The sequence below is a fragment of the Haliotis asinina genome, chromosome 8 (assembly GCF_037392515.1).
Source record: "Haliotis asinina isolate JCU_RB_2024 chromosome 8, JCU_Hal_asi_v2, whole genome shotgun sequence".
Taxonomy (NCBI): domain Eukaryota; kingdom Metazoa; phylum Mollusca; class Gastropoda; order Lepetellida; family Haliotidae; genus Haliotis; species Haliotis asinina.
Window position 1 is genome coordinate 52,115,474 of NC_090287.1, and position 23,935 is coordinate 52,139,408.

The window sequence follows — 23,935 nt, forward strand, 5'->3', positions numbered from 1 at the left end:
TTACTGATTTTACATTGGACAATTTTAAAGAAAGATTCCTCATGGGATTTATGTAACAATTTCATCAGACAGATTCAACACAACCACCCTTCTATTCGAGAAGATGTCGGACTACTCAAAAAGGATGATGAACCATATCGGTGGCAGTGCTGTCATGTTCTGCTTGTCTCTAGCACGGGACCCGGGAGTAGTGAACGTGCTGATGGAAACGACGAATTAACCAGCAATCAGTCTATGAAATACATCGTTGTGAAACCAACCATCAAAAAGGACATAAGTTAAAGATAAAAGTAAAGGGACAAACTAAGACATACAAATCAATGACAATCACTGCAAAGGAATTGCAGTGGTAGGAAAATATAGCGGGGTACAAATACAATGTCAGAAACACTGCTGTCCCTTACAGCATTTAACAAGCAACACCTCCCAGCAGTTACAACACTATTTCACACTTGATCAGACTTAACCATCTCAAAACCATCTTGTATTACAGAAGCGGTCACAATCAACATTCACTGACACAATGACAGACTGGACCTGTCTCAAACATTTTCTTTTTAGCCCCTTTTATAGTTTTGCTCATGACCTGTTCCGAATATCGACTTTATACAAATACAACACTCTATGTCCTGAACCTCTAGCACCAGTAGACAAAATGAACGTTTTAGTGACATATACTGAATACCTTTCTCCAAAGGTATGTCCGTGAGATCCTGGGTTCCCTGACAGTCGGAGAATATCGACTTTATACCATTACAACACTCTATGTCATGAACCTCTAGCACCAGTAGACAAAATGAACGTTTTAGTGACATATACTGAATACCTTTCTCCAAAGGTATGTCCGTGAGATCCTGGCTTCCCTGACTGTCGGAGAATATCGACTTTATACCATTACAACACTCTATGTCCTGAACCTCTAGCACCATTGCACAAAATGAACGTTTCAGTGACATATACTGAATACTTTTCTCCAAAGGTATGTCCGTGAGATCCTGGCTTCCCTGACAGTCGGAGAATATCGACTTTATACCATTACAACACTCTATGTCATGAACCTCTAGCACCATTGCACAAAATGAACGTTTCAGTGACATATACTGAATACTTTTCTCCAAAGGTATGTCCGTGAGATCCTGGCTTCCCTGACAGTCGGAGAATATCGACTTTATACCATTACAACACTCTATGTCATGAACCTCTAGCACCATTGCACAAAATGAACGTTTCAGTGACATATACTGAATACTTTTCTCCAAAGGTATGTCCGAGAGATCCTGGGTTCCCTGACAGTCGGAGAATATCGACTTTATACCATTACAACACTCTATGTCATGAACCTCTAGCACCAGTAGACAAAATGAACGTTTTAGTGACATATACTGAATACTTTTCTCCAAAGGTATGTCCGAGAGATCCTGGGTTCCCTGACAGTCGGAGAATATCGACTTTATACCATTACAACACTCTATGTCCTGAACCTCTAGCACCATTGCACAAAATGAACGTTTTAGTGACATATACTGAATACTTTTCTCCAAAGGTATGTCCGTGAGATCCTGGGTTCCCTGACTGTCGGAGAATATCGACTTTATACCATTACAACACTCTATGTCATGAACCTCTAGCACCAGTAGACAAAATGAACGTTTTAGTGACATATACTGAATACCTTTCTCCAAAGGTATGTCCGTGAGATCCTGGGTTCCCTGACTGTCGGAGAATATCGACTTTATACCATTACAACACTCTATGTCATGAACCTCTAGCACCATTGCACAAAATGAACGTTTTAGTGACATATACTGAATACTTTTCTCCAAAGGTATGTCCGTGAGATCCTGGGTTCCCTGACTGTCGGAGAATATCGACTTTATACCATTACAACACTCTATGTCATGAACCTCTAGCACCAGTAGACAAAATGAACGTTTTAGTGACATATACTGAATACCTTTCTCCAAAGGTATGTCCGTGAGATCCTGGGTTCCCTGACTGTCGGAGAATATCGACTTTATACCATTACAACACTCTATGTCATGAACCTCTAGCACCATTGCACAAAATGAACGTTTTAGTGACATATACTGAATACTTTTCTCCAAAGGTATGTCCGAGAGATCCTGGCTTCCCTGACAGTCGGAGAAGTCACCAGCGTGAGCGACACGTCCACCAAGTTCCATCTTCCAGAGGATCACCAGCAAACCTTCGTGGCACTGTCGGTATTATCCAGATTTATGCCCCTGTTTGGCATGAGATATAACAATATCAAGGCTTGTGCTCAACAACGGAACCCTGGCGGTAAGATCACATGCCAAAATAATTTCATCTATTTCATCTATATGATGTGTAGAAAATGATATGCGTGAACATGGAGAATGAAACGGTCAAGAACGATAGTTTCATGATAGGACAAAATAGTCATTTTCTGTGCTTCATAAGTCGTTAATAACCAAGTTTCACTCATTAACGTTGTGTCTGTATTTTCATAATCATCACTATTAAATTAATGCTTTCAAATAATTCTACTTAATTATAGTCTGCAAGCCAGATATCAATAAGATGTTTTAGGTCCAGTATAGAGAATAAAACAATTCGGAGTGACATAAATAAATAACTAAATATGTAACATTGATTCACAATTTATACCCTTATGACTCGCTGATATCAAATTATTGAAGCCTTGGCATCTTCACACAATATTGTATACTCTGGTGCTCCAGAGATGACAAACATTAGCCATTCTGGCTCTGTCATTTCGCAGTTCAATATGTCTGCCACTTATGGCGTGCTTTTCCAACACAATTCCCAATAAGAGATCATCAAGGATTGTTGTCATGGCATACCGTTCCTATTTCTTCTCCATTGCCTGACTTGTTACAATCACAGAAACGGACTGAGTTCAGTTCCGTCAGAACATTTGATTTTTCAACGTTGTCTCAACTATCCCCCGTGACAGACTTAAGGGAAAACTTCATTCCTTAATGCATGTATTTGTAAACGTTTTGTAAACATTTTACTCGAACAAATATGCTGCACAAATCAACCCAAAATCTGAGCTTCAAATTTCATGCGATGAAAGATGAATACAATTATAGTATGAGAGATAAACTTAAGGAGCTATAAACTACCACCGTGCTAAAGCGACATATGCAAACCTGAATGGAACCAGTAGAACTACTAGATGTAATGAGCTATTCGATGGAACTCCTGTAAGCTGATCAAGACTCGCACCGAACAGCAACACCTGCACCAAGGGAGATTACTCCCAAAATTGTTTACCTTCCTAGAAATCACCATCTACCTTCAGAGGTTCTGGATAATTTATAGAGAGTGCAATATTCGAAATGCTGGATTTCCTCATAAATAATATTTTTATAAACGGATTAGGCAAGAAGTAGGCATCTCCTTCAACACAAATTGTGCTCTCCTTTACATGTAAGTCGAGATACCACCTGGCATGATCTTTTCACCAAAACTTCAAAGAGCACCATGCGACTCAGAGTCGTCCGATCAGGGTCACAACATTCTAGGAATAGGCAACACTATCAAATATATTTAAGGGAAAATGATGCATCAATGACAAAAGTTATGTCCGATGCAATTCCGTATGTTTATTGGCACCATCCGTTAGCGTGTTTTCCCAGATGTGTAGTTGACAAGACCTAGTTAAGTGTTAAGTTCATACTCTGCAGCCAGAATCCGTTCATCCTTTATAGGGCAAAATCCGTTTACCGGACTTTGGGTGCCGTCACAATTTGATGATTAGTAATTGTATCTCGTGTTGTCAATCACTGGATTGTCTGGTGCAGACTCGACTGTACACTGCAGCTGAATGCAATATCAAGCAAACACATACTAGTACTTACGTTATGGTCTGAATTATACAATCGACTCAGGGATTACTTATGGAGATTGAAAGGATTTATCCGTTTCTCTTTCATTAAACGTTCAAATTCGTCTTCATGTTATTATTTAGAATTCTCCGTTGCTAACTGGGACGCATCTGAATCTGTTGCTAAAAGCAATAATGTTTATCGACGACATTCTCAAGATTTCCGTTTTTGCCCTTTCAACGTCTTTTTGCCATCCAGCCCGCACCTTAGTTGTCCCACAGTCGAGAAATTACAATGATTATCACAATCCTCATCCGACCCTTCCAGGTTTTAGCAGATATCCAGAATCCGTCTCTTTCTTCTATGTGCTCGTGAAATATGTGCTCTTCTCGATGTACAGTTGGATTGGACTTTGATCTTTGCGTTAAGCTGCAACATATAAACAAAGTGAATGTACAATAAATACGATAGCTACAAGCATAAAAACTACTATACTTTTCGTTTTGTGTATATGCTACATTGCAAACCAAATGCATGATGAATGTAATAGTATAATATTGATACTACTCCACTATACATAACTGGAGAAGTAACTTTGATATGGTTTTTAAACGTGAGATTCCAATCAGAAGATATTTCCAGATGTTAACTTAACCTTGACTTTGTATTGTGTTTCCATTACAGAATCTGGGATCAGTGTTGCGGAATTTGGCTGCGCAACAGGTGTCCTGGTGAATAAATTAGCCTCTCGATTCAAGAACAGCACCTTCCTTGGTTCAGACATAACAGGCAAGCCACTGGAAATAGCCAGAGCAGATGCAAATAGCCGTGGCATTCAGAATATCTCTTACAGCACTGACAATATTGAAAACCTGCCTGAAAAATACAACGACAGTTTTGACTGGATACTAACCCGCTTTGTGATTCACGACCTTGCCTATCCACGGCAAGCTTTAAACCAGATCTACCAATGTCTGAAACCAGGAGGTATTTTCAGCATGATTGAGGTTGGACTTGAGGGAGGAATTGCTGGCAACATTGCAAACGGGACATCTATGTTCTACTACTCGGCAAGTACTTTCATGTGCATCCCGGAGAGCTTCCGACAGCCTGACTCTGCAGCTCTTGGGGCAACATGGGGTGCATCTTTGGCAAGGGAAATGGTTGTCAAAGCCGGTTTCACCATCATAAACGAGACTGCAAGTCACACTGATGAGAAGGAGATCCACTTTGTCTGCCAGAAGTAGAATTGGTGTACGTTTGGAGTGTTTTCGTCTTATGGACACCCGTGACGTTGTTCGAGTGTGTCAATACTGCATTTCATAACAAGATATAATTTTCTGTCCTACTCAAATATTGGAGTAGCGGTGACATTGCCAGACATATTCACAGGGCCCTTCACAAGCATTGTACATGAAGTGCAGAAGTGGTGACTTGCAAAATTTATCAGTGTACAGTGGAAGCTGTCTAAACCGGCATTCATCGGGACCGAAGAAATAGTCCAGTTTAGTCAATGTGATCGATTGTAGAACACATGATAACTGTACAAGTCAGACGGGACGTAGATTTTAACCCCGGTCGCCCATGACGATCTTAATTTCTGAAGGACTGTCTAACTTTACAGCTAGACTGCCCAATGGTCTGGTAAAACAATAGAAAAACATCCTCCATACATCTCAGTAAATACACTATATCTAGAAATCGATTTTTTTCGTTGAGCGTAACATGTAGGTTCGACAATTACTGGTTGAGCACCGAACTATCGTACCGCAAGTTCAAAGCACTGCGTTGGCATATATTATCACTAAACAGCGACACCTACTGACGCTCGAAGCTGTACCTTTAGGTTTTTATCCTAACTGTGCCTGAACACCGTATGTTGTCACAAGGGATTAAATCTCAGGAGTTGAGTTCTACTTTACTGCAACAGTGTATATTTAACCCCCCAGTTGTTAACCAAGGTCAACAGGACCTCTACCTCGAGCAATAGGTGCAGGCACAGTGAGATGTCCCCCACCTTAACGGTGGTAACTGAAGAGGCCACATTTTTGCTTCATGAACTTTTAGGTTCAGCTACACATTGGCAGCTGTAACTGGATGAAATGACGTAAGATATTTGGGTTTTTTGAAACGGATTTATCCAGTAACAAAAACTGACCACAAATTTAAGTATAAAGATTAATCAATCTTTTATGCTTAATGTGTGTACGGATACTTTTCGAGATAGTGATACTTGGTGCGGAAATGGGGTTGATGTGTTCAACTGTCTGTGCTCGGAAAATAATTAAACAGAAAAGGTAATGTCGTCTAAAGGCCAGTCTGTGCGCCATGTATACATGGAATGTCTGTTGACAGCATGGGTGCTCTTTAAAAATATAAGGGTGCTATACAAATACAATGTCTAGGGGAAATATTTGATTTTGTGTAACCTGTAGGTTTATCTGATGACCTGAAAATGTAAAACAGGACAAGAAAGACAACAGGAATATGAAACTAAAAGAGTAAGGAGAATTGTTCCATCTTGGAAAACGAGTTTGCATGACCTATTACCGCCAATTCCAATGGTAAGGTACTTTGTGAGATGTGCCGGTCCGTGTACGGTAGTTTGCTTCAGGAACCATCGTTTTGGGCCATGGCAATCTGAGACATGATTCCTACGTTACATATGAAAACGTGATAGCCACTGGTTGAATATCGGTACTCCCTTAATTCTCGAACTACGTAGACTCTTAGTAAATACATACCTCAGTATATCCAGGTAGCCGCGAACTCCACCAACATATAACATCACAGATGAATTCAGGTGGTTTGCTTCAGGAACCTTCGTTTTGGGGCATGGCAACCTGAGACATGATTCCATAGTTACGTATGAAAATAAAATGTGATAGCCACAGGTACCCTGTTAATATCGATCCTCCCTTAATGTTCGAACTACGTAGGCCCTAAGACAGTAAATGCACATCTCAGGTCCATCAAATTATTTATCGTAACTAAACATTGAGTTATTTTCTTGGAGTTGCATGGTTTGGTTAAATTCATTTTTGGCTGGTAACATTTTGGCCCTGGCGTCTTACTGGGTTTTTGGCTTTGCTGGGTTTTTGACACATTGATAGATTGGACCCATCTAAATAAATTCTGTTCTGTTCATGTATTGCAGATGCAGTGACAAATACTAATAACATATATGGACTTTCATTTACTGTTTCTAGTACAACCGCCACGTGATCAATATCATACGAAGCAGCTTACTGCCACACGTGTTCATATAGACAACGGGAAGGGTACTTTTTGGACTATTGACTTCATCAAGACGAAGGAGTCTATTGATTTGCTATTCTGTTCCACACACTGCATATATACACGATGCAGCAGTTCCTCAGAAAACCTCTACACAAATGACAGACTCTGGAACGACTTGGTGAAGGACTTAACATGGTTTACTCCTATGGCTGTACAGTTCAGCAATACATCGCCATCAACAAAATCAACCTCAAATTTCAGATTTTGCCGAACAGCCCTGGCACGCTTAAAACAGCTGTGGAATTCGTTGCTTTCATCATGAGTCTTGACATGCATCACCAGAGGATCAACCGATAAATACATGTGCATAAGTACACAATAAAATTCTATAATGAACAGCATCCACGTTAATCAAACCCTGACCTCCAGAATTGATTGGCATTTATAAACGCCTAAGAGAGGAGCGAAGGCTCTGTTATCAGACATGATCCTTTTGGTCTGGCGGTCAAAACTATGGATGTATTGTTTTGTCCAGTCAACTACTTCAAAGCAATAGGAATAGACTGGCGCAGCAGAAATATAGGTTACTTTGACCTTGTTTCGAGAAATTAGCCCTGAACTCCAAATTCTCTTTTAAGCAAGATTTATAAGCAGCCTGAAGTTTTCTTGAATTTTGGCATTCTGGAGCTTGTCTCGGATTTGCATTCCAAGATAGGTGTATCCCTCATCTTCAACAAGATGCTCAATCACCGCCCATTCCATCCCACCTAAACCCACACCACCACCACCACCACCACCCTTGTAACCTGACGATCCATCATTAATTACCACGCCACATTTCCACTTAAGAGTATTACATTTGTCACGTCCGATTGTCAGTAGAAAATGACCACACAAGGAGAACCTCGTCTTTCAAATTGCCATCGCTTTGACTTTTAAGACATAGCTCAACCCAGGAAATGTTTCTGCAAGATGCATTAAATTTTACTAGAAACAGGTTTTTGTTTGGCATTCTGTTGTTTGCATTAGATGCTTTTATTATAAGGAAACTGAGTGACGTTCCTCCGAAGTAAGCTTAGCGACCAAAGCAAACGGTCCCAAAATAATAACGCCTGTAAATTGTCAAAATAGAAAAGAAAAGAACATGTCTATTCCTAGTGAACATTTGCATTTCGTATTTTGTGAAAAACACAGAGCCGACAGAGTGTGACCAGGCGACTCCGTATTCATGGCCTCTGTGTGTCGGTCGACCTTTCAACACCGCCGTTGACGTGCCAACACCGACGTGCCAGACTGAGATGAACCAGTATTGTGCTACACTTGGCACACTTGCGAAGAGTGGACTTTAGCGACGAAAGCAGGTTGCAGTTCTTGAAGGTCTGTCCCCAATTGAATAACTGGGACGTCATATTCCGAAAAGCCAAAATAAGTCATTGACGAAGAACGGTTTGGCAGCTACTCTGCTAAAAAAATGGCGTCGGATCCCTAATCAAGGTATCAGAAGACCTACCTACTCAGTTCGACGCCTTGTTCGGGCCTGCATCAGTGCTAGGGGTGATCACACCCCGGCATTGGACAATATGTGCTGCCCAGAAAGTTGTAAAAGCTCCTAGTCGATTCTGCATTGGTGATTGAATACTTGATAATGCACCCAAGTGTCATTCATCTGATCTTAGATCATGACCTGCGTGTTGTTTCTTCTTGTTATCCATTAAATAATGATGCAGAATGACTGATTTTGGCAACAAAACATTTAATGATGCCATATTTAGCTTAAGTTTTGGTTTAAACCAGAAACATATTTGGTGGCGTTTCTTTTGGACCTAGTTTATGAGCAGCAGCATATGCACAGCTATTCACCTCGCAGAAAGTTTTAAAGAATTAGCTTCATTAAGTAAATCAATTTGGGGGGAAAGACACGTTTAGTTGTTTAACTGGCCACCCTATCTCTAAACGTACATCACTAATTTCCTCATAAATAGAGTTGAACAAAATGTAAACAGTCTTTTTCGGAAATATCTGTAGCTGAGAAAGAAGAAGAGAGGGGGTCAGGAATTTTGAGGCCAGTTCGCCCTATCTCAGACAAGTAAGGGGCAAGAGGTTGACGCGGTAGTCTGTTAGAAGTTGACCATTCTGCTCATGCAAAGGTTCCTGGCGGGCTCCAGTTATGGATTCAACAGTCACGGCGCATGGGATTTTAGAGTCGACGGAATCGGTCATGAAGGTTTTACTCCGTCAGGTATGAATACATGGTCATGGCATTGTCCGAACACAGCTTCAGCGGCTTGCTATTGACACGTGGATTATCAGACCATCCTGTCCCTTTAACGCACTCTATTATCGTTATCATTATATGGGTAATTAAATGACCATCAGTAGTATATACAATGGGGGTTCTGGACCACTTTCAAGAAAAGTCTCTACAAAGCCTTATTTAGTAAATAAGGCTTTGGTTGGGCCCTTAGCTCTTGCTACTATTACCCCTACTACAAAAAAGTTGGCGTGCCTATGTCACGTTTACCGTGTGTTGGTAGGAGGTAACACTGTGCCGTACGGTACGATCAATAATTCTTCTCTTACAAACCCCCTACCCGGCCCATCCCTCAAGTAGTACAAGTTAGGTTCGTCGGCTTTCATATCCACTTTATCTATGTTGTAAGTTTTGACTGACCATATAGGATCGGTGGCCCGCTTACGGCTATCACCCTCGTGTTCCCCCGGCTGGTATAGATACCTCACTAGGGCCCTATCTGGATCCCACTTTTTTTTAAAAAAGTCTCTACAACTAAGGCTTTGGTTGGGGCGCTACTATTACCCCTACTACAAAAAAGTTGGCGGCCTATGTCACGTTTATATCGATGAAACAGTTTAACGTGAACCGCCTATGATCTCTTTGGTGTTCATAATAAAGGCTTGTTGGGCTTTTTGTATCCCCTGTTCTATGTACTTTTTTTTCTCGTCCTCGCTGATAGCAGACTTACGAGACTTGGATCGAATATCTTGTTTCATTCCATTATATTTTGTGAGTTCAGAGAGGATTGAACGAAACTCCTCTTCTGAGATCTTACTATCAGAGAGTGCCGTGGAAATACGCTCACTCACTGTGTTGAGCTTTGCTTCGGCCAGAACCCTGATCTCGTCGTGTTTCAATGCCTTACGATGCAGTCTGCGTGATACTAACTTAAGCGCCAACCCTGCCAACCCTGCCACCCCAGCTGTTATTTCAATACCTAGCACTATAGGTGCGGCCACGATGGTAGCTAACAACCCAACGCCTGCCGCCCCTAGTCCCATGCTGGTTGCCATAAGGGTAGTGTCAGCCCCGTCCACGATATTGAAAGCTCTATTATACTTTTTACATAGTGCTTTCCGCGTGTCACGGTCTTGTTCTAGTTGACGTTTCACATCACATAACTGCCTCAAGCGGAACCCATCTACGGTTTCCAGCGTCTTCGCTACTTCCTCTACGACTGGGTACAGACCCATCCTATAATGTATATTTTGAAAGATATTTTAATTGGGTTTCAGTTAAAAGTCTATCAATGAATTTGAAGTCTACAAGTTCTAGACTACTAGTCAGGGCAATAGGTGAGAGGCTAATAGAATTTCCTGTTGTAATAGAAACCCCACGGAATCTTATTAAGTGGTTTATAGGACCCGTGGTATCCCGTTGTATAACAATACGACAATATTGGTCTATGTAAGACCAGCGTATTGACACCCCGGGTAAAATTTGGTGTACTATTGGGGGGGTTCCATGGAATAAAGACGTAAAGAAGACTTCTATGATGAGGGTGAAAGGGGAGGATATTCTATCAAGATTACTGCTAAATGTTAATTTATTGTTTGGATAAGCACTTAACCCCTTTTTTTCGTAACCAGTAGATGCTATGTGTACTAATGCCCTCTCCGGAATGAAATCCCCGGCCCAGATACCGTTGTTCTTAATCTTAGAGACAAACCCATTATTTAATGTGATATAAGGTGAGGTGAATGTTAAGTTGATCAGCCATTTGGGCTCTTTTAAATCTGGTAACGGCACCCGTCTGTACACGTTGTCTTTGAAGTGCAGGATGTATAATTCATCTTCCTCACCAGGCTGATCGAATCCCTCCGTATCTCCTAGGTCATTAAGCGTAGTGTTGGGATGACTGGTCATTATTATACTATTACGATATAATTTCCAACTGGTTTTTTGATAATAATTCAGGGGTGAACTTCATACCCATGAAGTGTATGTTGTCAGGCAGGAAGATCTTGGTTAGTGATATCTTGTTTTCCACGATCACGTTGACCCCCTCCAGACTGGTGTCGGCTCCAACACCCACCCGCACGTAAACGTTGCAAACTTGATACTGGTGGCGTTTCACCCACCCGAGTTTGATCCCCTTCACGATCTCGACATCATTCCCCGATGGTTCCCCTAGGTAGACTTTGATGATCAGTGTTGAGTTTGCCGGTAGACTCTCTAGTATCTTGACCACGCCTTCGAATTCAGACACCAACTGCAATGTCACGTTTTGTATGGTTAGTTTACTCGATAGCATGTGGGCTGCCATAGTGTTGAGTGGGCTGACGACTACGCTACGTCTCTGAGTTGGGACATAAGCCACGAGCAGGGTTCCATTGTTCACGACTTTGTTTAGGTGGTTGTCTTTGTTATCCGTGAACACGTAAGGGGAGCCGAGTCTAATATTGAGAAACCAGTCGTCGTTATCGGGTAACAACACCCACTTGTCATCTTCGGTGAAGACGAGCATATATGGCTTGTTTCGGGCGATGGTAGTGCTCTCAACATCGTCTAAGTCGAACAGTTTACCCCCGAACGATGGGTATATTATCCAGTTATTATCACCGGTGTTGACAAGGGCGTACTTAGTGTTGACTGTTGCTCTTGTGGTATCTACTATATCACTTAGGGTTCCACCGGAGACTTCAACGCGTTTGTAAATGTTGTTTTTCAGTTGCAAGGCATACGATTTACCATCTACTCCGGGAGCGTCGAAACCGCGCGTGTCTCCGAGGTCGGAGATCCCGATATTGACGCATTTTTTCACTCCGGGCCCTTGTGCGCTGGTCATTTTACATGAAGCGTTAAGCTGAGGTATCCTATATTTACAGGATTATGATTTATATCTAACACCGATATTGTCAGCTCAGGTATGTTGCCCTGGGTTAATCTCTTATACTGCCGTGGTGAAAACGACTCGGTTCTACCGTCGTTGTATTTCTCAGTTTTCACCGGCACTGCTCTCAGTATAGTGGAAGGGTGACCTCCTTGAATGTTGTACGTTGTGCTCACCTGACCGAGATGAATGTACAGCTCTCGGTACGGTACTAGGTCGGGTAACTTCGTGCCTGTGACGGTTGTTGTTGGTTTTATCTCGTCAGGAGACATACCGAGTATCCTAGCTAATGGTCGGCCGAGCCTCAATGAGGTTCTTCCGTTGTTGATTAACACCACTGTGCCGTTTGAGTCGTTCATCTTGAGTTCGGCTCCCAGGGGTTTGAAGACCTCGTCGTTTAGAGAGCACACGCTGTAGTAGCCGTCAGTTATCTGACTGTGAGCCCCACTGACGAACAGCTTATTGTTGCTGGCGTTGATGTTAGTCCATTGCGGTAGGTAGGTGATATCGCAGAGTGCGACTTTGAGTTGACCTGACGTGTTATCGATTGCGTGCGTCAGCTGAACGGCCTCACCGCTCGTTATTCCTGGAAGTGTTATGTACATATTATAATATATAATTTATATATTATAATATGGATTTAGCACACTTGAAAATCGTGGTGGAAGGTAGTAAGGGGTTTAAAACAACCTTTATTAATATCTTTGAAAACTATATCGTGTCCGTTAATAACGCGCAGGCGGTGGTAAACTGGAATCAAAACCCAATGCAGTTTTGGCAGAACCAACTCAACTTTGCTGTGTGGTGTGCGACGACAGGGTCGGGTGTGACACCAGACTACGGTATTTTGTTTCATATTTATTATCAAACGAGACGAATATTGAAGGAAATAAGTGCTCCTCTTCCCCAAGATAAAGCGTGGAGTATGACGAATAACCCCTATGATAAACGCGCTTATGAACGTGTTTGTGGGGAGTTTGAGATTCCAACGAATAAAGACTTTCGCCTTCCTGGTGTGAACCATGGTCTCGGTATAGTTCTCGTGTACTTCTACAGGTCCGGAACATATTATGCCGGTTCTAAAGATGGTTCATACAACCCAAGCAAACATACATTTACAGGCCCCACAACGAATGAAAAGGTCCATGTCAGCTGTATAAAGCAAATCAATCCTGATGCAGCCACAGCCTGGACTAAAATGATCTCAAAAACATCGAAAGAATTCACTCGTGCTGGTACAATACGCTTGAACGACTCGATTCGAACGTACGTGTGGGCGCTGTTGGGTGCGCAGTCGATGACGCGTTCCAACATCCTCGGTAAGGGAACTGCTTACGACGCTCAGAAACAGTTCGTTTCCAACGTTGAGGATGCTATCAATTCTCCAGTTGATCTCCCGCGGGCCATCGACCGTTACCAAAACGTGTTAGAATACGCCAGATCGAAAGTCAATTACGTGTTCGGCGTGGGGCTGTACATGGCTCCGAGTGATATGCAACTGAGAGTAAAAAAAGTGGTGGCTTATAACAACAAAATAGTCATAGCCACGGCGGATCAAAAGTTGGGTATCAACCCCGATATTAACGCCCCCTATATCCCACACATCCCACCACGTGAAACGGGTATAGTGGCGCCACCCCCGGAGTCTAAAGTTCATGTGGAGGTACCCCCCACACACCCCCATATTCAGGCCACCAATCATATTGATAATAAAACGGCCCTGGTGGTTGGTGGGGTAGCTTTGGGACTTATTTGGTTAAAAATTTCTTAGCCGCTACGTACACCAGACCCGCCACGGCAACGATGGCTGCCCACAGGTTTTGACTGAACCACATGGCAGTTTTAGCCAGAGCGCCCAACAACCACGAGACGATGCTACCCAGGATGCCGGGAAGGGCTTCGGCGGCTTTACCAGCCAGTTTAGCTAGGTGTTCCCCGAGTTTTTTTATCCAGTCTTTAACACCGCCGGCAGGTGTGGGAGTTCCCCCGCCGCCGGCAGGCCCCACAGGGGTACCCCCTGTCAGTGACACCACCAGGGTTGATATGATGAAACCCAATGCAGTCAGAATGCTGGCGATGGTGATCCCTTGCTCCCGGAACAATATCCGAATCCTGTCTGCTAACGTGGTGTCTCGGTGGAGGACTTGATTGATGGTTTCCCGCACACGGCTGACCTGGGATCTAAGCTTTTCTTTGAAGGAGGATGCTGTCTCCAGCCAGGCCTGCCTTTCCTCTTCCAAATTACGCATTCGTTTCTTGATGGTGGCTTTCAGAGCCTCGTCCTCAGTTTCACCGAGTTTGTCCTTTTCATGGGCGATGTGGTCGTCTATCACACTAATTTTGGCCGTGCTTTTCCAGAGATGACCACGAAGGGTTTGCATCAACAGGTCCAACCCCTTCAGTTCCCGAAAGGTATTTTTGAGACCCGGGAAGGGCTTGTTCTTGTAGTCGTCCAACACCTTTTCAATATCATAAGTCATGTTTTGATCCGATGGGGCGTCCCTGATGCCTTCCAGACTTTGAACTAACTCCGGAGGAATCTTAGGTCGCGCGACACCATAATATTCTAAGCCTAGTTTATCGCGGATAAAGTCAATCCCATATTTTCTGGCCAATGTTGATAAGGCAAGCGGTTTTCCCGTGCTTTTATTCACGAGATCGGCATCCGGGTGAGCCTTCAAACGCAGCGTTTTATTGATGAGGGTAAACTTGGAATGTTCCCTTCCCGGCTGCTTGATGTTGTCTCTATTTTCAGTTGCGTTGTAATAATCGTCGACGGCGCCCTTAATGAGTTCGGCCCTTTTCTTCGATAATGAGGTCTCCTGATTGTTTATATCTTCGTCGACAGCAGGCTGTAGGTAAGTACTGAATGAGGTCTCCTGGTCATCATCGAATGCCTGGGCACTATCGCCCGACATATCCGTCATATCTATGTCTTCATCCATTAGTATTAAAAATATATTTCATTTATATAACAATGTACGGTAGAAAATTAGATCCTTTCAGAAGATTGAGAGAGCCATTAGGAGCCAGAGCCGTGCGCCAGTCGGTGACCATCACCAACAATCCCAGCAAGATAGACCAGAATCAAACTCTGCTGGTTAGATTTCCAAACCTTGGTGAGAATGACCTCATTGTACCAGGCACTGTTCGACTGGCGTTCAATATCACGTTGACCTCCGACAACGACAAACGCGAGCTAGTGCGGAACGTGGGTCGAGCTATCATCAAGAAAACGACCGTCAAGATCAGCGGTAACGAGGTGCTGAGCATCGACGACAGCGACGTGTTTCACTGCTACGGGGATCTCTGGAAAAGCGAGGGAGAACGAGTCAATGATGTGTACCAGGGTATCAGCAAATCAACCCGGTCGCGCATAGGGTATGCCTTCACGCAAGACCAGCTAGACAAGCTATCGGACGGTGAAAAGGCCATCGCTCGAGCATACGGGAATCGATTCTGCGTGCCGCTCGACTTCGAGTTGCTCACGGGACACGCGCCGTTTTACCAGGCCGCGCTGGGTGATAGGCTCGAATACGAGCTCACGTTTAACGACTATAGCAAAGTAGTGCGTACGCCGAACGGTGATGAGGCCAGTTATACCATAGACAACATCTCTCTGGAGTTCGACATGGTCACTAGCCCGGAGCTGGCCAGGCAGGTTCGAAGCCAGTACTCTGGGAAGATGGCTATCCTGTACGATCGCGTACTGAGGCATAGATCAGTCGTGCGAGATAAGAGCGACACTGTGTGGAATATCAACCTGAACGTGCCGGCGCGATCGATGAAAGGTATCCTGGTCGTCCCCGTGGAGGATTACGAGCCATTCCGGAGGGACAGCGAGAAGTTTTTCAACCCCGAGATTGAAAAGGTGGAAGTGACCATCGAGGGCGTGCCCAACCAGCTGTTCAGTCATGGTATGAGACCACACCAGCAGTGGGATGAGATAAAAAAGCTACCAGTGGGGACCCAACATTATATAACAAAGGACCTGGACCTCGGCTCCGTGCAGATCGGTGAATACCTGACCACCAAGTATGCCCTATGGTTGGACATGCGATCCACGGATGATGATAAACTGCACGGTAGCGGGCGCCGTATAGATAACGGCAGTGAAGGGATAACCATCCAGATTACTAAGAAGGCTCAACCCGCTGGTAAGTTGAAATTATATCTGTACGTTATTATGGACGCGCAACTTAATATAGACAATGGGAGATTCGTGCAAGCCATCTACTGATGGGGGGTACCCCCCCACACCCCCCAACAATAAACAGTCCCCACTGCCCCACCTCCCCACTGACCCACACTGCGCCATAGTGTGCGGGTAGACTGGTTGTGGGAAGACCGTTTTCGTGTTGGATATGTTGGAGGGTTACTACAAGGATGTGTTCGATAACATCGTTATCATGTGCCCTACTCTGAGCATGAATAAAACGTACGCGCGACCTTGGGTGATGACGGACCCGGACATACACAAAATCGACCCTGGAACACGCCTGCAGGACTGGTTGAAAGCTCTTCACGAGAAATTTAAAGGGGAACCGACGCTGTTCATACTGGACGACTGCAGCGCTAATCGCGAGATAACAAAAAAGAGAGACATGCTATCGTACCTGGCCTTCTCCGGCCGGCATGCAAATCACAGCGTCTGGGTGCTAACGCAGAAGTTCAACTCGGTGTTGAAAGACCTCAGGGAGCAGACGCGATGGGTGGCCTTATTTCACTGCAAGGACAGGGATTCGTTCGAGGAGTGTTTGAGAGAGAACAATGTGATGAGCAAATTAGAACGGGAACGTGTGAAGAAACAGCTCGCTGAAACTAAACACGCTAAGCTCGTGCTAAAGACCGACCAACCAGTAGCATATATAGTATGCTAAGCAAAGCTAAGCAAAGCTAAGCATATAGCTATGATATTTGAAGTATTTGTCGTGTGCAACTTAACCTTCATTTCTCTGTGTTTTTTCTGCATCGGGTATTATATAGTTAAAACTAAATCTTACTTGTTATATTATAAGATGGAGTGTGAGGAATTGCTCGAACAGTTGGGGGTCTCCCCCACGCCGCCGGCAGGCGCCACTGATGATAAGCGAGAGAAACTGGTGGCGTTGGCTGTTGGCGGCAAAGCCAAACATTACTTTGGAGACTACACTCCGGATAAAATTCACAAAATGTCAGCCGAAGAAATCGATAAGCTGTACGCTAGATACGAGTCCCGGCTCGGAGCAGAAATGACAAAGACAATAGGATCGGCTATGACCCAGATATACACCGGTATTGTGTCATACTTCCTTCCCATTCCACCAGAGCGCCGACTTTACCTGTGGGAGGACCTCGAGAAAGACCCTTTTATCGAACACGCCGTGAGCTCTATCAGCTGCGGGCTGTACCACAAATATGGTATGTTGTTGGCTCCAGTGACGGCGGCGATTATCACGGCAAAACATTGTCAATTTGAGAGAAAAAATAATAATAATAGTATAGATGGATGCCAGGGAGGAGGAGGAAACCCCAGTGGTGGTACCCCCCACACCCCCAACAGTGAGGGAAGTGACCCCTTCACAGGAGACCAGGGAACCAGTGGGGGAAGTGACCCCAACAGTAACCAGGCAGAAGAATCCTAAAAGAGTAGCTGCCGGTAAAAAACGGTGGTGTAACCAACATAAAGTGACCAACCAAACCCGACTGTTGTTGGCTGTAGGCGTAACTGCTGCCTTGGCTATCTCGTGGTTATATACACGTGAGGGAAACCCTCACCGTGAGGTGGTACCCCCCAACAGTGAGGTAACCCCCACTGTCGACCCGCATATCATGTTATAATTTAAAATATTTTTATATATACATAATGTCTGAGGGGAAAACGTTCGTCAACGACGCATACCACGCCACAGTGGTCGCCAGTCTAGCAGTAGGGTACGCTCGGTTGACTAAAATGGTGCTTAAACAACCAACTATCAAGCTAGATTTCAACCTGCAGGATATGGGTATGCTCATAATGAACCTTGGTATGGCGATGGCCACAAAAGACTTCCTAGTAAAACAAGGGATAATACCTGATAATATAATGAAATAAATATAGGGATGGCCACGATAGCTATGATGGTCGGTGGGGCGTTAGTGAATGCCCTGGCATTTTCTGGGAGTAATTTCCTCTTCTCGAAACTACGAGATGATCACGCGGCTGAAATACAGGAAGAAAGGAAGCGACACGATCTCGCTACTGAGAACTTACAAAAGGCACAGGCCGAGTACGCTAAAAAACGCCTCCAGAGGATCGATTTTATTAACGAACAACTCCAGCGTGAAAACCATGCCGTTCAAACATTCAACGATGTCGATGACGCAATGAACTAACTGGTAAACGATTGGAACCGCTCAATAAACCCACACTCGCTCAGTACTACACACCATCCAAGGGACAAATGAATCGTGAACTGGGCTTCATAGTGTTGGGTATAGCAGCTACTGCGTTGGTTGCTAAGCAATTAAATTAAAATACCTATATAAGTAAACATGAGACCCGCTCCATACCGATGCGAATACATACTTATGGGGAAGACCGAGGCCTGTGGTAGGAAATGCAGGAATCAGGGGTTCTGTTGTTTCCATATGGGAAGTCCTAACTACACGTGTTCTGTGTGTGGTATCGGGGTTAAAGGGCACTACTGTCTATGTAAAGCTCACGGAGCGAACGTAGTCAGACATCAACTCATCTACGAGAATAAAAAGGACTACATAAAAGAACGTAGGCGACTGCTCAAGATAGACACCAAATAAATGTTTTACTCATATACAGGAATACATGCACAAGGAACACTATATCCAACAGTGCGTGAAACAGCCACTTAAGGGTTACCTCCCTTTACTGTGAACCAATTAGACATTGGTTCTCTTAGGTGTAAACACTATGACTACTGTGCGCGAGCTGAAGCGGGTCGCAAAACAGAGAGGTGTGATCGGGTATTCTAGAATGCGGAAGTCAGCATTGTTGAGATTACTAGGTTTAGAAGCCCCTCCTACGGTAAAACAATTAAAAGCTCAAGCAAAACAGCTTGGACACACGGGTTATTCAAACCTGGGGAGAGCCGGGTTAACCGCATTGTTATCACATACCCCAGTGGTGGTGCCTACAGTAAAACAACTGAAAGCCGAGGCACACGATTTGGGTTTAGGCGGGTATTCCCGTATGAGAAAACCACAGCTTGTAGAATTATTACGACAGAATAGAGCTATTGACCTACAGTTCATGCGCACTGAGCGCGCTGTAGGCAACTATTTGAGAGGTTGGCGCATGCACGTTGATAGAAACATAGACATTACAGATATCAAGCCTCTGATAGCTGATAAGGTCAACCAGGAACTAAATAACTTAGGAAGTATCAAGTTTCAGATCACAGTGAAAATGTCGCTCGATAAGCAGGTTGGGGGCCCCACAGGGGCCACTGAATATGTTCAGCCTTACTTCCGAGGTAAACAAGAGGTCGTCACACATACAGAGACCATTGACACATCAATCGATACCAGTTTTCAGCAGATACGAGAATACCTAGAACGCTACACACACTTGGGGTCCGGGTGGGCTGTAGATAAAATCGATAATGTCTATCTAGATATAGCTAACTACGTGCCGTTCAGAGGCGGGTCATACCTAGCCTTGCCTCCCTACTATAGGAACAAACATGCCATAGTAAACGTTAATAATAGAGGAAACGATTGCCTGAGGTTAGCTATCAGGTCAGCCTTATTTCCAGCTGACACTCATTCAGATAGGCTTTCTAGCTATCCCCAAGACGATGGGCTCAACTGGGATGGTATAGATGAACCCACCCCCATATCCCAGATCACTAAAGTAGAAAAACAGAATAATCTGGCTATAAATGTCTTTGGGCACGAAGGTAACACAACAATAGTACACAGGGTCAGCGAAGTGAAGGATCTCCAAGTTAACAATATATTCATGATCCAGCGAGGTGACAAGTATCACTACACATGGATAAAACACTTTAGCAGGCTGTTGTATGACCAATCGGCACACAGAGAAAAGACCCACTTCTGTGAACGATGCCTACATGGCTTCACACGAGCTGATTTATTAGAATCCCACCGGGATGATTGTCAAGGTGTGGGGCAGACGGCCATACGAGTCGACATGCCTAAGGAAGGTGATAATATCCTAAAATTCGGTAACCACAAGAACCAAATGTCTGTACCTTATATCATATACGCCGACTTCGAAGCCTTGGTGGTGGGGGATACCCCCAGTGGTGCCGCCGGTAGCTTTACCCACAAAACACACGAGCATAAAGCCTGTTCGTTTGGATACATTGTCGTCCGTTGTGACGGGGAAACGAAAGCTCCGGTAGTGTATAGGGGCCCTGACGCGGCTGAAAGGTTTCTAAAGTGTTTGCAGGAGGAAGAAAAAATTATTAGGAATACATTGTATAGAATCGCTCCCATGCGTATGACCCGAGTCGACAGGCTAGCTCACGCTAGTAGCACTAACTGTCACGTGTGTGACTCACCACTTAACGGTGATTCGGTGAGAGATCACTGCCACATAACTGGTAAGTATAGAGGCGCCGCTCACAGCGCGTGCAACCTCAAGCTTAAAATCAACCCTAAGACAATAAACATCCCCGTTGTCTTTCACAACTTGAGAGGGTACGACTCACACTTGATCATGCAGGCCATCGCGAAAATCGATGGTAATATAACGTGCATCCCCAACAACATGGAGAGATACATCTCCTTCAGCTTAAACGGACTTAGGTTCATTGACTCGTTTCAGTTCCTCCTGTCGTCACTCGACAGTCTGGTCAAGGCCAACAATACCTTCCCTATCACCGATCGATACACAGACGCCGAGACTAGACCCCTGCTTATGAGGAAGGGTGTGTACCCCTATGAGTACATGGATAGTTGGGTCAAGTTCACCGAGACCAGACTACCCCCTATTGACTGCTTTTATAGCAAGCTGAATGAGGCGTCCGTCTCACGAGATGATTACTCGCACGCGACTAACGTATGGAATAAACTGGGTTGTAAGAACCTGGGTGATTATCACGACCTGTACTTGAGGACAGATGTACTGCTGTTAGCCGACGTGTTTGAGACGTTTAGGCGGACGTGTTTCAAGCAGTATAAACTCGACCCCGCATGGTATTACACCAGCCCAGGTCTGTCGTGGGACGCCTTGCTTAAAAAGACCGGAGTTAATTTGGAATTGCTCACAGATTACGACATGCACCTATTCATTAAGAAAGGCTTGCGAGGTGGGATTTCCATGGCATCCAAACGATACGCGAAAGCAAATAATCAATACGTGAAAGGTTACGATCCTAACAAGCCAACCAATCACATTCTCTACCTCGACGCAAACAACCTGTACGGCTGGGCCATGAGCCAGTATCTACCTACAGGGGGATTCGAATGGGTACCCCACGTTGATGTTATGGAGGTTGCACCAGATTCGAACAAAGGGTATATCCTCGAGGTTGACTTAGAGTATACCAAGGAATTACACACATCGCACAACAGCTACCCCCTGGCCCCCGAACGTATGAGGGTTAACCCAGACTGGATGTCTGAGTACCAACATAACTTGTTAGGTGGGCGTGTGACAGACGTTGAAAAACTCGTGCCTAACTTAATGAATAAGACCAAGTACATCGTTCACTATCGCAACCTACAGCTGTACCTGTCGTTGGGTATGAGGCTGACCAAAATACACAGGGTGCTCATGTTCGACCAGAGCCCATGGATGGAGCCCTACATCAGAATGAACACAGACCTACGAAAAAAAGCCACCAGTGATTTTGAGAAAAATCTCTACAAGCTCATGAACAACTCGGTGTTTGGTAAGACTATGGAGAACCTGAGGAAACGCGTGACCATGAAGCTGGTTCGGTCGAGTGAGGAAGACAAGCTCAGGAGATTGATAGCCAGTCCGGCATTCAACCGTAGTAAGATATTCACAGACAACCTGGTTGCCCTACACATGAAGAAAAGCCACATAAAATTCAACCGGCCTGTTTACGTGGGGATGAGCATCCTCGATTTATCCAAACACCTGATGTACGACTTTTACTACAACGAGCTCAAGAAACAGTACGGTGACAGGTGTGAAGTGCTGTACACTGACATGGATTCCCTGCTGATGGAGATTCGAACCGAGGACGTGTACGAGGACATGAAAATACACCTCGATTTATACGACACCAGCGACTACCCTAAGACCCATGCCATACACAGTACGGTAAATAAAAAGGTCCTAGGTAAGATGAAGGACGAGTGTGCTGGCACGCCCATGGCCGAGTACATAGGTTTGAGACCTAAGATGTACTCCATACTGAAAGCCGACAATAGTGAGATCCGGAAGGCTAAGGGGGTTAAGAAGTATGTGGTGAAACAACACATCAAACACGCCAGATTCAAGGAAGCCCTGTTCAAGACCCGTACCTTTAGACATAAAATGAACACACTTAGAAGTGATGGGCATAAGATATACGGACTGACTATAAACAAGACGTCCCTGTCGCCTATGGACACGAAACGTTGGATAGCTATTGATGGGATAAACACATACGCGTATGGACATGAAAAAATTTGAGGCTATTTACTACAGCCCGCGTGGGTACTGGAAAGGAGCTAGCGCAGTAGATAAGCTAGCTAAAATAGCGCGAGTACCCCCGGAGGAAGCCAAAGCGTGGCTTGAAAAACAAGCCCTGTGGCAGATCTATTTGCCGGCACCACGCTACGTACCTAGAAGGAGGTTCGGTATTAACATACCTAATAGCGTTCACCAGGCAGACCTACTGTTCCTACCCCACGACAAGAGGTACAAGTATGCCTTAACCGTAGTGGACGTAGCCAGTCGTTACAAGGAAGCCGAACCCTTGACCACGAAAGATTCGGCCCAGGTAGCCAGAGGATTCGAACGCATATACAAACGCAGTCCGCTGACGTGGCCAACAGAGCTGCAAGTTGACCCCGGACGGGAGTTCATGGGTGCCGTGTCACAACTGCTAGCCAAACACGATACAAAGGTCAGGCGTGGCACGGCCGGAGCCCATCGCAGCCAAGCCATAGTTGAGAGATTTAATAGGACTTTGGCTGAGCGCTTGTTCGGCCATCAGTATGCTAGGGAGATGGTCGCCCCTGGAAAATGATCGACTGAATGGGTCACGAGGTTACCCAAGGTGGTGTCGGCAATCAACCATGAAGTCACCCGTCTCACCGGTAAGAAACCGGCAGACGCTATCAAACTAAAATCAATAGTTGCAGAGTCGGCCGCTCCAATGCGTGGGAAGGAGAAACAGATACCAGATAGGGCCCTAGTGAGGTATCTATACCAGCCGGGGGAACACGAGGGTGATAGCCGTAAGCGGGCCACCGATCCTATATGGTCAGTCAAAACTTACAACATAGATAAAGTGGATATGAAAGCCGACGAACCTAACTTGTACTACTTGAGGGATGGGCCGGGTAGGGGGTTTGTAAGAGAAGAATTATTGATCGTACCGTACGGCACAGTGTTACCTCCTACCAACACACGGTAAACGTGACATAGGCACGCCAACTTTTTTGTAGTAGGGGTAATAGTAGCAAGAGCTAAGGGCCCAACCAAAGCCTTATTTACTAAATAAGGCTTTGTAGAGACTTTTCTTGAAAGTGGTCCAGAACCCCCATTGTATATACTACTCCATCCAGTACGCATGGTCAATGAGAGAGATA

General features: G+C 44.6%; 2 protein-coding genes across 2 annotated transcripts; one reads left to right on the forward strand and one right to left on the reverse strand.

The window, feature by feature from the left end:
- Positions 1–557: 557 nt before the first annotated feature.
- Positions 558–1,775, reverse strand: LOC137295291 (uncharacterized). The gene has a single exon (XM_067826604.1). The coding sequence runs from the start codon at positions 1,773–1,775 to the stop codon at positions 558–560; it is 1,218 nt and encodes a 405-aa protein (XP_067682705.1).
- Positions 1,776–1,783: 8 nt separating this feature from the next.
- LOC137295292 (S-adenosylmethionine-dependent methyltransferase Rv2258c-like) lies at positions 1,784–5,083 on the forward strand. The gene is made up of 3 exons (XM_067826606.1): positions 1,784–1,833; positions 2,108–2,349; positions 4,455–5,083. The coding sequence occupies exons 1-3, from the start codon at positions 1,784–1,786 to the stop codon at positions 5,081–5,083; spliced, it is 921 nt and encodes a 306-aa protein (XP_067682707.1).
- The last annotated feature ends 18,852 nt before the right edge of the window (positions 5,084–23,935 follow it).

What these genes read in the sequence shown, in the direction of transcription:
- LOC137295291 (XM_067826604.1), bottom strand. Translation starts at nt 1,775, where the DNA reads ATGGTGCTAGAGGTTCATGACATAGAGTGTTGTAATGGTATAAAGTCG.
- LOC137295292 (XM_067826606.1), top strand. Translation starts at nt 1,784, where the DNA reads ATGAACGTTTTAGTGACATATACTGAATACTTTTCTCCAAAGGTATGT. An exon ending in TTTTCTCCAAAGGTATGTCC is followed by an intron (nt 1,834 to 2,107) that starts GTGAGATCCTGG and finishes TTTTCTCCAAAG; the next exon opens with GTATGTCCGAGAGATCCTGG. An exon ending in CTATTTCATCTATATGATGT is followed by an intron (nt 2,350 to 4,454) that starts GTAGAAAATGAT and finishes TTTAAACGTGAG; the next exon opens with ATTCCAATCAGAAGATATTT.